This window comes from Trifolium pratense, linkage group LG5, assembly GCF_020283565.1.
Source record: "Trifolium pratense cultivar HEN17-A07 linkage group LG5, ARS_RC_1.1, whole genome shotgun sequence".
Classification (NCBI taxonomy): domain Eukaryota; kingdom Viridiplantae; phylum Streptophyta; class Magnoliopsida; order Fabales; family Fabaceae; genus Trifolium; species Trifolium pratense.
This window is the reverse complement of record NC_060063.1, coordinates 2,877,197-2,890,791: the sequence shown is the minus strand read 5'-3', so window position 1 is coordinate 2,890,791 and position 13,595 is coordinate 2,877,197. Positions and strand designations below refer to the sequence as shown.

The window sequence follows — 13,595 nt, the reverse complement described above, 5'->3', positions numbered from 1 at the left end:
TGTATCTCTAATATTCAGGACGGTTGTTAGGCATCGATACTTATTCAAAGAAGTTGAAGAAGTTGATGTGATTATTGTTGATGTTTATGTTTCTTTTATATTTTCCTCTCTTTGGCGACTGTTGAATCAAAGAAGTTGATATGATTACTGCTGATGCTGATGTTTATGTTTCATCTTTTTGTTTAGAAATTATTATTATAATTATTGTCTTGTTGTTGTGGTAAGTAAATTACTTAAAGTAAACACCAACCAAAAATTTGTAAAAGGACATTTAGATCTAAAAATTTGTAAATTACTTTGAACGGTATTCAATAAAAACGCATAAACCATTAATTTTGATTGGTCTCAATAACGGTGATTTGTTGTTTTTTTTTTTCTTCTTTATATTGACACTTTTCAAATCCTTGTATATTTCAGTTGTCTTGGCACACCTTGTGCTTAAAGAACTATTTTTTTTTTTACCAATTGTGCTTAAATAACTTTTGTTTAATACATATATAGCTTCGACAGAAAAGAAAAAAAAAAGTGTTAGAGGCTGGTAAATCCAAACACAGCCGTCAATGAAGAGAAAGAATCATTCTATCTATCAGTGTACAAATCAGCAGTACCATTGAATAATACATATACAAAAATTAATTCACTCCCAATGCATGACATATCTGCAAAATAAAATATGTATCAGCAGCATGATTTAAGAGTCATTCCAATATTTATACTTGCATATTCCACGACGATCTTCTGCAAAAGAATCACGAATAGACTGTAACATAGCATGCACAGCAGGAACTTGAATAATTCCTTCATGCTGCTCCTGCAAAACATGTTTATCTCAAGATTTAGCCCCCGTAGAGAAAATTCAAAGCTACATCACTAGCTTTCTCAAACCTTTAGATTAGACAAATTAAAATAAAAAATGTACCACTTTTGCAAGCCTTTCATCAAAAGACCCTGCAGTTGTATCAGCACGTATGAATATCTTTCGATAAGCTGTTTTAAGGCTCCTGATCTGGATAGTTACCAAATAGAATTATTTAGTTACAATGACATATAACTGAAGACAAATAAATCAGTAATATTTTGTGAGCTTAAACCTCTTCAATGCTGAATCCACGACGAGTAAGTCCCACTAAATTTAGGCCACGAAGCTCGGCTCTATCTCCGGCTACCATCATGTACTTTGGAACATCTTGTGAAACCTTCATTTATGTAACATGACATTGCAGTTGGACACCTGAGTCATTGTAAATCATTTGGCTTGGTAAAAGTATATGCTTTAAGAAATTCTTTAATAAGGGCTGTGCAGTCCGCAGTGTAGTTGTATTTAATACATACAAAAAATGGGCATTCCTATATGCTAGTAGACTCCATTTTAGATGAAGTCATGTTGAAATCATTTCCATGAACAATAATGTTACATTGATTATTGAATACCAAAGCCAATAAAAAACCATTTCTTAGAATCCCATTTATATCTGAGATAGGATGAAAAACCTACCACGGAACCACCGCCAAGAAAAGAGAACGAGCCAAGGTGACAGAACTGGTGAATAACAGTCGCACCAGCAGTGTGAACGTAGTCCTACATATGAAGAGTTTCAATAAACTTTACAATGTTGTACTTAAAATGTAAATAACGAAAGAAATTTTATTTATCCTATAAGATACTTCAGTTTTCATAGAACTTACTTCCACCTCAACATGCCCAGCTAGAAGAGTGTTATTAGCAAAAATATTGTTGTTACCAATCTTGCAATCATGGGCAATATGACAAGCTCCCATGATTAAATTTCCATCACCAATTACCTGTTCAAATAATGACGGGAAATAATGAAAATGTGTATAAGCTAATTATGCATCTTGAAATTCTGTTTTTCATTATCAGCAAAAAAATTATTGATCGCATCTTACCGTTCTATCAGTTGATTTTGAAGATCGGTGGATTGAAGTATGTTCCCTAATATCATTATTATGTCCAACTTCCAGGAAACACTCATCTTCTGGCTACATGGCAAGAACAATTAAGAGCATATAGTTTTTCCAAAATAAGCAACACGTAATCACATGAGTTTGCTACGACAACTTGAGTGCGTAGATTCAAGGTTATTGAACTAAACAGTCTATGTAAACTCGTGAAACCTCCATAAATTCGACTCATAAAGTAGTAATAATTTACTTAACACAAAAATAACGTTTAGAGAATCTATTATAGTATATAAAAACAATTTGATAGTGTGCTTAGTAAATATTTAACGTTATAACTTGGTGATAAAAAAAAAAAAATCAAACAAAGATGGGTTCACAGACCAGACAATAATACTATGTGCTTAGTAAATACTTAACATTCTATTTTTTTTGGTAGAAAAATACTTAACATTCTAACTTAGAAATAAAGCAAATCATACAAGAATACATGATCAGATAGGATCAGCCAATGTATCAAAAAAAAAAAAGATAGGACCAGCCAAGCCCAGACCAGACCAATTCAAAAGTCATGGACAAAATAACTAATCACGAGACAGTTTTACAAAGCAGAAAAGAAGAGCATAAAACAAGTTAAAAATCAACGGACGAAACACAAAATCACAATGGCCAAAGTTACTAAAGAAAGGATGATGGGACTAGCTTCCACCTGTTGGAAATTCAGCTCGATAGAGCTAGGTTTAAGCTTATCAAAGTTAAAACGATTTTAGTACCTAGAGTACTCATTTATAGTTTTAATGAGTTAACTTGAGAGTTTAACAACCATACATAAATTGAAATTTTAAGGTGATTCGTATATAGGTTAATATGGATGCCGTAGGAACTAGCGAAGAGATGTATCGCAGTTAGATATGGAAGGGTCTACCGTAGGAGGAATAAGAGAGAGAAGCAGAGAACTGATGTGGGGACTCATAACTAACTGATGAGGTGGCAGGGTGTGATTTGGTTGAGTTGAGAGAAAGTAGATCTGAAGGAATAAAGGGGAATCAGTCAGACTTGAGTTTGGTTATCTTTCTGGGAGATCCTAGACTTCTCTAAGTGTCTAGCTCAGTATTTTACTCTTTTCTGCAATTTATACTATTGCTAGCAGTGTATTGTTCCAATAGAATCTCACTGATTCTATGGCTTTTCCACCATATTACTAATAAAACAGTACCATTATACTATTTTCAAGCTATTCTCAGTTTCTTTTTCTGCTATTATCAATTGATTCTCTATCAATTGGTATATAGAGCCTTGGTTTTTTTTCGTTGCACTGTGAATGGTTGTAACCAGAAACGTGATGGAGAACAGGATTGATGCCATGAATCACCGGTTAGGAAACTTGGAGATGATGATGGGACAAATCCATCAGATGATGCTGGAACGAAGGGAACAACCTCGTCAGAGGAGAGGAAGAGGGCTAGGGCGAAGAGGAGGCAATGAAGAGGAAGATGGAAGATAAGGAACTCTGTCAACGGAATCACAATCGTGACCTCGCCAGAACACGAACGAGTACGTTCTGAGGTTTCGAAGGGGAGGAAGGAAGATAGAGGTACCAGTGTTTCGAGGCGACGACGTGCATGGATGGCTTCTGAAGGTGGAACAGTATTTTCGTCTGAATGAGATACTGGAGTGTAACAAACTGGATGTGGTGATGATCGCAATGGAAGACAGAGCTCTTAACTAGTTTCAATGGTGGGAAGATCAAACACCATTGAGAACTTTGGAAGAGTTTAAAGCAGCAGTGATACGCATATTTCAACCTGGGATCCTTCATAATCCGTTAGGCCCGTTGTTTAGCTTGAAGAAAAGGGGAAAGGGAATGGAATATCGTGAGAAATTTGAGATGTTGGTGGTAGCACCATTAAGAAGAGAAGAGAGGGTCATTTTAGACAGTATTTTTCTCAATGGACTCGAAGAAGAAATTCAAGTTGAGGTGAAACTCTATGGTTACCATGATTTAGCAGATCTCATGGATAGAACTTTGTTGTTGGACGAGAAGAACGAAGAGATGGGGAAGAAGGGAATTACAAACAGAGACAAAGGGGAGTGGAAGGATAAGGGAGTGTTAGCCTGGATTAGAAGCCCTCGAGAGTTTTATAGGGAGAAGAAAGAAGGTACCAAACCCAATTTTGGCGGAGGTGAGAAAAATAATGACAAAAATGAAATGAAACGAAAAATGAAGGGGGTAGGTAGGGGAAAGAGATCAAGTCCATCAGAATTGGAGGAAAGGAGTAAAAAGGGGTTGTGTTGTGAATGTGGAGAGAAATGGGGAAATGACCATATGTGTACGTTCAAGCATGAGTCTGAGGCTTTGTGAGGGCAGTAGTAGTGAAGAAGAGAGAGTGGGAGGTGAAAGAAGAGAAAGAGGGGGAAGTAAGGGGTAAAATGAGGACACTGCAGTTGTCATTGCAGTGTAGGGAAGGTTTAACCACTAACAAATCCTTCAAGGTGTGGGCTGAGAAAGATGGAAGGAAGGTGTTTGACTTTGATTGACTCGGGAGCATTTCTGCCAAATCGGTGCAAGAAATGGGAATTGAGCTAGAAGATACTCCTATATATGTGGTTGAAGTAGGGACTGGAGAGAAGGTGAGAAATAGAAGAGTTTGTAAGGAGTTGAATTTCAAGATTCAAAGTGTGGCATTCCATCAAAAAAAAAAATCTTGATGGAATTAGGAGGAATAGAGATGGTGCTGGGAATGGATTGGTTAGCTAGCTTGGGCAACATTGAAGCCAATTTTAAGAAATTGATACTGAAGTGGGAGCAGGAAGGTAACATCTCGGAAAGTCATGATGAAAACATTGCAAGGTGACGTTAAAGGGTATGTAATACAATACCAGCCATCCATAAATGAGGAAACAGACAAGACAGAGATAGGAGCAAAATGGAAGACTATAATTGACCAATTTGGAGAGGTGTTTCAAACACCTACATCATTACCACCAAAGAGAGAGCAAGACCATGCCATAGTCCTCCAACAGGGAGCAACCATTCCTAACATAAGACCTTAGTTACAGGTATCCTCATTATCAAAAAAATTAAATTGAAAAGATTGTAAAAGAAATGTTACAAAGTGGTATTGTAAGGCATAGTACAAGTCCTTTTTCTAGCCCTGTTATTTTAGTAACAAAGAAGGATGGAAGGTGGAAATTTTGTACTGATTACAGGGCATTAAATAAGATAACTCTCCCTAACAAGTTTCCTATTCCTGTCATTGAGGAATTATTGGATGAATTAGGAGGGGCATTGAATTTTTCAAAACTGGATCTCAAGTTTGGGTATCCCCAAATTCGAATGAAGGAGGATGATATAGCTAAGACTGCATTTAGGACTCACGAAGGACACTGAATATTTAGTGATGCCTTTTGGGTTGACAAATGCTCCGTCAACCTTTAAAGCTCTAATGAATCAAGTTCTAAGACCTTATTTAAGGAGATTTGCCCTTGTTTTCTTTGATGATATCTTGATTTACAGTGATAATATGGAGATTCACAAACAACATTTTTCTGAAATTTTGCAAACTCTCAAAGACAATCAGCTGTTTGCCAATCAAAAGAAGTGTTCATTTGGTCAGAAGCAGATAAAGTATCTGGGACATTTGATCTCTGGCAAAGGGTATCTGTTGATCCCAAGAAAATAGAAGACATGTTGAAGTGGCCTAAACCCAAAGATATCAAGGGGCAAAGAGTATTTTTGGGTTTGACAGGGTATTACAGAAAATTTGTTAAAAATTATGGAAGGATAGCTTGGCCTTCAACTCAATTATTGAAAAAGGACAATGTTTGCTGGAATGATGAGTCCCAATTTGCTTTTGAACAGCTGAAGTTAGCTATGACAACAGTGTCAGTACTTGCAGTCCCTAATTTTGAGAAGGAATTTATTGTGGAAGTAGATGCTTCATGTACGGGGATTCGAGCAGTTTTAATGCAAGAGGGCAGACCTGTGGCTTACATGAGCCAAACCTTATCTGATAGAGCCCAAAAGAAGTCAGTTTATGAAAGGAAACTCATGGCTATTGTTTTAGCAATTCAGAAATGGAGACCCTATATATTAGGAAGACATTTCCAAGTACATACAGATAAAAAAAGCTTGAGGTTTTTGACTAAACAGCGAGTGATGGGTGACGAGCAACAGAAGTGGACTTCCAAGCTGTTGGGCTATGATTTTGACATCAAATATAAGCCCGGTAAGGAGAATAGTGCAGCAGACGCACTCTCCAGACAGATGCTGTATGCAACACTTACAACTGTCCAATGTGAAGCTTGGGAAGGGTTAGAAGATGAGGTGCAAGCTGAAACTGATCATTCAAGAGCTGATGGGTGATTCTCAGAGTCATAAAGGCTACCAACTGAGGAAAGGAAGGTTATACTATGAGGACAGAATAGTGATACCAAGGAATTCATCTCGAATTTCTTGGGTTTTGAAGGAATTTCATGATTCAGCCATGGGAGGATACTCAGATTTCTTTAGAACTTACAAGGGAGAGAAGAATAAAGGGGGGAAAAGATACAAGTCAATAGGCAGTACAAAAATGCATTTTAAAACAATTCAAGAACACAGGTTGAAGTGCTTACAAGCAGTAGCATATTTAGCAATTACCAAAGGTCTTGTTTGGAGTAAAACAAATGGGAAGATCTTATTTAGCCACTAATATTTCTATGATACACATTTATATTATAATAGTCAAGCTGATTGAATAATATGAAGGCCTTGTCAAGATTTTGCAAAGACTTCCCAGAGGAAATATTAAAAGCCAAACATTTTTTTATAGACCTACAAAAACCGGTGACAACCTAATTCCTATTATATTGATTGGAGTCTATGAAAAAATGGCACGTCTTGAAAACATGATTACTTAGCGATATCAATGCAATGACCCAGACATTCAATAAAGAAAACCCAACCAGTTAAAGTAAAGCATACCTTGTATTTCAAGTCTTGACATTTGACACCAATCACAGCATGATATCCTATTGTGTTATTGCTTCCGATGACAGTATATCCAGGATAATCATCACCAACAACAGCACCACTGCAAGATTAAGATCCCCAAATGAACATGAGCATGTAATGATCCAAACTCCAAATCAAAGACTATTCAGTGGGGCAAAATCTTAGAAGAAAACAGTGATCTTAAGTATGAACTCACGTCATCAACATGCAATTGTCGCCTAACTCAGTGTTTCCAAAAATATGGCTTCCTGGATATAGTTGACAACCACTCCCCAGCTTTGCGGAGGAACTAATAGAACAAAAAGGTCCGACGGAAACTCCCTATGCATACATGCAAAATACCCATCACCACAAAAACATAAGCAGTGGTATACATAAACGTTCAACATTATTAGTTCTAGACGACAATTTGCATTGATATTCAAAAGAAGACCGCATCTTAGCATTGTACAGTATAATAATAGGTATATAAGTGTGGAAAACAAACACCTTGTTATACCATGATGGTTCATATATCCCTAGCCCCCCTTTCTCTTAAACTTGTTAAGGGAGTCTCTAAAATTACCTTCCTATAAATTGTTAATTGATTGCCCTTTAAACTTGAGCATAAAATCGGCTCCAATCGATGATGTCAAATAGCAGCTATATAGCATGTCAGAATTGGAAAAAATAGCTATTGTTCCACAAGACGCTGCTTAGTACAAATTCTTTTCAAATAGTGATTATAGCGAAACTATAACACTGCAGCGAATCGAAATTGAAACAAAAAAACTATTTTTTACAATCTGTGATTGACAAACATTGGTTCCAATACCACATAAATAATGCTCAATGGAACAACCAACCAAAAATTCAGAGCCCCAATTCAATACTACATGTCTACATCAAACAAAAAGTCAAATACAATTTTGAACAGCCCAATAACAATTAAGAAGAAAAGAAGCAAACTTTGGTGTTGAAGTAGGTACCTCACCAAGAACAGCATTGGGGTGAACAATAGCACTAGGGTGAATGATAGAGTTGGAAGCATAAACCCTTTTCTCATCAGCAACATCTAATAGATTATAAATACATTATACATGAATGAGTGAATGAATGAATACAATAGGTCAAACATTTTAACACAAAAAAATAGTATATATAAAGAAATTAATAACATGGATAAGAAGATGGTTGATAGAAGAAATAGTGAATGAGTTATTTGAAAAAACATACAAGAGAAGAAGCGTTGTTGGAAGAGAAGAAAACTTGGTAGAGATGATGAAAAGGAGCTGCGTGTGCCATGTTTAATCAATGACATGTTTGGTTTGCTGTGGCTTTCGCTTCAGCTGCTGCACATTCTTCTTGTAAACCCCAAATTACTCACTCCTACTATGTACAACACAATATGTTAATAATAAATAGTTTCGAACGCAGGAATTGAATCTCTGACCATATACTTAAGGAGATTAAAATTCTTACCATTTGGACCAATTCATCATTGGTAATGTGACATATTTTATATGAGTGACATACAATTTAATAATGTGAAATGATTAATCCTAATGAAATTACAATAAAACTCTAAAAAAATTAGTTTCAACTCCAAAAATATTCTTTTTTTAAAAATTGAATTAATAAAATATTAATAATGATTCTATATCATGCTTTTATTAAATAATAATAATAATAATAATAATAATGAATAATGTAAATGTAGTAGATGATTCTATGAATCATGCTTTTTTATTATGCAGTGACCCAACCCAAGGTGATGAAATTGGGAATTAATTTCTGAAATAGTGACAGAAAATTTGAAGAGTGGATCATGTATATGTTGGAACATGGCAGATAATGTATATGTTGAATGATGTTGACATTGTATATACTACCTGTTGAGAGAAGAGAACTGTGCAGAGAGCAATCAGTGGCGGAGCTAGCTCAAAATATTGGGGAGGGCCGCAATTTTTCTTTTAAAGAAAATAAAAAGTCATGAATGCAAAAACACCAAATACACAACACCAACACTAACACACCTCAAACCTATCTATCTTTGTCTAAGCCTCCACTAATACACAACAACTAGGAGGACACCACATCAGATCATGAATGATCTGAGTAATCACCATTACAAAATACACCTAGCCACATCTATAACACCAAAAAAATTAAGGTAAAGGGACACCATTACAAAGCTGCATTACATAGCAAAGCACCTAACACCACAACAAATTCAAACAATCACAACAAGATGTGCAACCCCAAGCCATAAAAAGTTGCAAATTGAACCAACACACTCCTAATAGCAGGCAAACAACAAAACCCAAAACAGCTCCTACACATTGCATTCCAAAACCAGTACAAACAAACACTTAAATAAAATCAAACACTTCACTAACTAATTTTACACCACTTCAACTTTGTTGTTTCTATTGCTTTCTACTAACTCAAAATTGAAGGCAAATAAAACTCAATGACACCGTTCCACTAACTTAAAAACCCCACTTCTTTATCAAATTTAACAACAAACAACTAAAATTGAGCAAGTTTTCTAACAATTTAACAACAGGTGACCTACAACAACATTCAATAATAACACTTTAACATAAAAATCTGAGAGAACAAAGGGGTTTCGTGAGACATACATGAGAACAGAAATCAGAGATATGAGAAAACGACGTCGACGGTGGAAGGTGGTGTCGTGGCGATAGAGAGCAATAGAGAGAGTGTGCGTAGCGATATCGTCGAGATGCAATTGACAAAAGGTGGATTCACTAATGTTTTGCACTGACATGTGTGTAATGATAAAAATTTAAAAAAACAAAGGAGTAATATTCTAACAAAAAATGATTTCTTTTTAATAAACAAATGGTATTTTTTGTCCACAAATCTTAGCTCAACACAGAAATGTCAAAATTGTTAGTGTCGGATGTCAAGACCGGGGTTCGAACTCTGATCACTCCACTATGTGTGTGTGAGTTTTCAATGATTTTCCCATTTCATCTATCAACCAAAAAAAAGAGGAATTATTTTGAAAAATTTATATTCGTAGTTTGACTGAAATAAAGATTTACCATATCTTATTTATTCTTGGTCAAACTTTAAATACTAACTAATCCACTACCATTGAAAATTGGAATTTAAGTAAAAAAAGAGTTTTTTGGGTACGATTTTAAGTATAAAAAAATTTCTATATTATGCATGCTTATTTTAATATTTAAATTAAAAAGATTAATTGCTATACACCGTTAGTGTAAAATAGTACATTGAAAACTAATTTATAAGTCGGTAAACCCGCCTTAGAGATTGAACGGCAATAAGATAAGTTGACGTTCAATCTAAGACAACCCCTGCTTGTAGTCGACGTTCACATTTTACAATCCACTAAATCGAATGAGCAATGCTATGCGGTACGAACCACTAACCAACGAAATGGACAACAGTGGGAAAAAGTAAACCATACATGTGAGTAGTGGTGGTAAAATAGAAGACAAATGATAGGCAAAAAAGTAATTACCATTTAATAACAGTGTAATTCTTGCTTTTCTTCAAATTTTGATTCGTACCATTTGGCATTTCCCAAATCGAATTGAAAATTCTTCACAAAGAAAAAATGAATTTTTTATTTGACAAAAAAAAATATAGGATTATAAACTATTTTTTCGGAGGGGCTGGAATCGGATATTAATGGTGGAAAAAATATTACACACCGAAGATAAATCTGATTAATTATTATAAAAAAAATGAATAGATAAATCTTAACAAAATTCAAAGAACACCTACTAATAAGATCCAAAGGGTACCTATTAATAAAAGGAGTTCATTAACCACTTGAGTCTAATGTATTAGTTTTGTCTAATATATTAGTTTTATATATAAGTAAAGAAGTACTCATATTTTCTTTGCTTTTTTTTTTTTGGTCAAGCTATTTTCTTTGTCTTGATGGTAAGCTTCTAATGTTCTTCTCTCTTTGAAGTTGGAAAAGTCATGAAATGAAAGGGTCATTTTGGTAAATGACAATAGTATAAAAACATTTAACGAGGAACATAAACAAAACAACGGTCATATCATAAAATCTAATCTATCACAATTTCCTTGAGACACGGCGCAAATGTTGAAGAGAGAACAATGTGACCACACTAAACATGATTCCAGTTTCTCTCATTGGAAGGTAATTTTAATTTAGTGTTCTATTAATTATATATGTGTCATGTGTATGCTTGTTTTAATGCTTCATAATTTTACAAATCTATAGCAAATCGTATTATAGTTACACTGTTTGATTAATTCTTGTGATGATTGTTACTGTTAATTCTTGTTGGAGCTAAATAATTTTCTAGTTGTAAAGTTTTCAATATTTAGATTTAGAAGAAGAAAAAAAGCTATATATTGATTGTTTGTTAGAATAGTTCTTGAAACATGAAAGGGAGCGTCCTGTTATGTGTGTTAAGCTGTAAATTAAACGGCTGCATATTAGTCGACAATTTCATGCATTCACGCAATTAATCAGCATATCATTGATTGTTGGATTGAGATCGGATATTCCAGATTTCAATACAAACTTTGAAGGGAATAAAAATCTAAAGTATACGGAGTGTGAAATCTAGACTGTTTGATCTCGACCCAAATGTTACCGGTGTACTAATTGCGTAAATGTGTAGATTGCTCAATGCAGACAATCTGAAATTTATATATACCGTATATTGGTTGCTCATTTTAAGATTTGCTTTCAGATTCTTGTTGGTCCTTCTGATTGGGAAGATTATTCCAATGGAAAGGAAGGATCTACAAGATATAGGATTCACAACCTGCCACAAAATTCTGGTCCCGGAGTTTATGAGCTTGGAGTAGCTATAACGACTAGCGGTTTGGGGCGTGAAATTTTCAAGCTTACCAGCGACCCTCATCGCGTAGTTGTGGTTTATCTAGGAAAAGCTGACAATGTGAGAACAAGACTGCAATGTTATGGTAGAAATGGAGCTCATTTGGGTAAAGGTTGTTATTCATTTGAATCGTCTGATCATGATCAAATGGGTCGCTCATTGTTTCACGAGATATTTTTTCAAGGCTTCCCAATTGTGTATAGATGGGCTCCTGTAAGTACATTTTATGCATTTATAATATTTATTTTTTTCAATTTGTTACTATCAAGATAATTTCAATTGAGCATTCATTGAGTGAATTAATAGCTAACTTAATGGTTTGGAAGTCAATTGATAAATTACAAAATTAATTGAGTGATTCTGAAATAAGAATTACCTTTGGTTGTGAGTTAATTGATTAAGTGTTTTAGTTCATAATCAACTAGGATGATGATGTTAATCGATTAAGTGTTTGATAGAACATAGAATATGTTAAACAATGACCTGTTATGAATCTTACATGATCTGTTATGATGTTGCATTTTGTGAAATTTTACACAACATTGGAAGAAAAAAAAGGTTAAATTGCACTTTTGGCCCCCTAGTTTTCACAAACTTTTGATTTTGGCTCCATAACTTAAGCCATTTTTGCAAAAGGATGACCCCAATGATTTTGACCAAGTCAATGCGCACGTGGCAATTGACTCACATGCCACGTCAACATATATGTTTTGTCACGTGGACAATGACTCACATGTCACGTCAGCATGTTTTGCCACATATGTTGGCGTGACATGTGAGTCATTGTTTACGTGGCGCAAGACATGTTGCGTGGTATATGAGTCACTTGTCACGTGTGCGTTGACTTTGTCCGAGGGATAACGTGACAGTTTTGTGAAAGTTAGAGGGCTAAAAGTTAAGAGGTCACAATTGCAAGTTTGTGAAAGTTAGAGGGCCAAAAGTACAATTTAACCAAAAAAAAAAATTGCACATTTGCATCTAAGAAAAAAGATACATCAAAGTGCAAAAAATTTAACTTTCAATGATTTATTTGTGCAATAATAATGTTTGTTGAACAGATGCAAACCAAGGGAGATGCCTTGCAAACAGAATCTCAACTGCTAACTACATTTGATTATGCATGGAATACAATTAATAATGGTAAGCGTCGGCCCGATGATATTCTTGAAATGCTCAACAAAATTACTTCAAGCGCAAGAACAAGAACAATATCAGATGTGGCCAAATCACTTATACCCTTCACTCAAAAGAAAGTAGGGATACCAATTAAATCAAGAAAGTTGCCTATGACAGATAACAAATCAGACGAATCAGACAATGGTAACTACAATTTCCTATCTCGCGTGTTTAAATTCAACCGTTTGCGTCCTAAGATAGTTCAGGATACAACTGATTGCGCCTTTGAGAATCATGGTAAAGTTTGTGGAGTTATTTTGGATGATGGTTCTATTTGTACGAAGTTGCCGGTCGAAAAAAGAGTTAGGTGTCTTGAACACAAAGGAATGAGAATAAATGTGATCACTGCAAAAGCAATAAGAAGATCCAAGTCAGAATCAGAAACTGTTATTGAGAGTCATGTGGATGAAAGTATCTCTAAAACCATTATATGTGGAGTTATTATGGAAAATGGATCCACGTGTAGAAGAGAACCAGTTAAAGGAAGAAAAAGATGTCATGAACATAAAGGAAAGAGAATTCGTGCATCTGTTCCTATAAATCAGAAATAATTGACATTTGACAGTGAAGAATGTACAAAATATACCTGTTCAATTTTATAGTTACACATAGAATTTATTTAATACTAGATGTATTATGAC

The 13,595-nt window shown here is 34.9% G+C and overlaps 2 protein-coding genes across 9 annotated transcripts; one reads left to right on the top strand and one right to left on the bottom strand.

The window, feature by feature from the left end:
- Positions 1 to 584: 584 nt before the first annotated feature.
- LOC123884014 (probable acyl-[acyl-carrier-protein]--UDP-N-acetylglucosamine O-acyltransferase, mitochondrial) lies at positions 585 to 9,684 on the bottom strand. Of its 8 annotated transcripts, none has more exons than XM_045932995.1 (12): positions 9,541 to 9,684; positions 8,788 to 8,865; positions 8,132 to 8,287; positions 7,885 to 7,970; positions 7,113 to 7,237; positions 6,887 to 6,995; positions 1,909 to 2,001; positions 1,687 to 1,803; positions 1,496 to 1,579; positions 1,092 to 1,196; positions 920 to 1,006; positions 585 to 811 (listed from the first exon to the last, which is right to left on the bottom strand). In XM_045932995.1, exons 3-12 carry the CDS (start codon positions 8,214 to 8,216, stop codon positions 692 to 694), a joined length of 1,011 nt encoding a protein of 336 aa, XP_045788951.1. In that variant the 5' UTR covers positions 8,217 to 8,287; positions 8,788 to 8,865; positions 9,541 to 9,684; the 3' UTR covers positions 585 to 691. The 8 variants fall into 8 exon arrangements, with proteins under 8 accessions (XP_045788951.1, XP_045788955.1, XP_045788950.1 ...); XM_045932999.1 differs by having other exon boundaries at positions 7,890 to 7,970; XM_045932994.1 differs by having other exon boundaries at positions 8,132 to 8,284.
- A 1,319-nt stretch (positions 9,685 to 11,003) lies between these two features.
- On the top strand, positions 11,004 to 13,505 carry LOC123884013 (protein EFFECTOR OF TRANSCRIPTION 2-like). The gene is made up of 3 exons (XM_045932993.1): positions 11,004 to 11,066; positions 11,629 to 11,991; positions 12,837 to 13,505. The coding sequence occupies exons 1-3, from the start codon at positions 11,007 to 11,009 to the stop codon at positions 13,503 to 13,505; spliced, it is 1,092 nt and encodes a 363-aa protein (XP_045788949.1). The 5' UTR covers positions 11,004 to 11,006.
- Positions 13,506 to 13,595: the final 90 nt, after the last annotated feature.

What these genes read in the sequence shown, in the direction of transcription:
- LOC123884014 (XM_045932995.1), bottom strand. Translation starts at nt 8,216, where the DNA reads ATGTCATTGATTAAACATGGCACACGCAGCTCCTTTTCATCATCTCTA. An exon ending in GACAATTGCATGTTGATGAC is followed by an intron (nt 6,996 to 7,112) that starts GTGAGTTCATAC and finishes TTAATCTTGCAG; the next exon opens with TGGTGCTGTTGTTGGTGATG. An exon ending in GTCAAGACTTGAAATACAAG is followed by an intron (nt 2,002 to 6,886) that starts GTATGCTTTACT and finishes CTTGCCATGTAG; the next exon opens with CCAGAAGATGAGTGTTTCCT.
- LOC123884013 (XM_045932993.1), top strand. Translation starts at nt 11,007, where the DNA reads ATGTTGAAGAGAGAACAATGTGACCACACTAAACATGATTCCAGTTTC. An exon ending in CCAGTTTCTCTCATTGGAAG is followed by an intron (nt 11,067 to 11,628) that starts GTAATTTTAATT and finishes ATTTGCTTTCAG; the next exon opens with ATTCTTGTTGGTCCTTCTGA. An exon ending in TTGTGTATAGATGGGCTCCT is followed by an intron (nt 11,992 to 12,836) that starts GTAAGTACATTT and finishes TTTGTTGAACAG; the next exon opens with ATGCAAACCAAGGGAGATGC.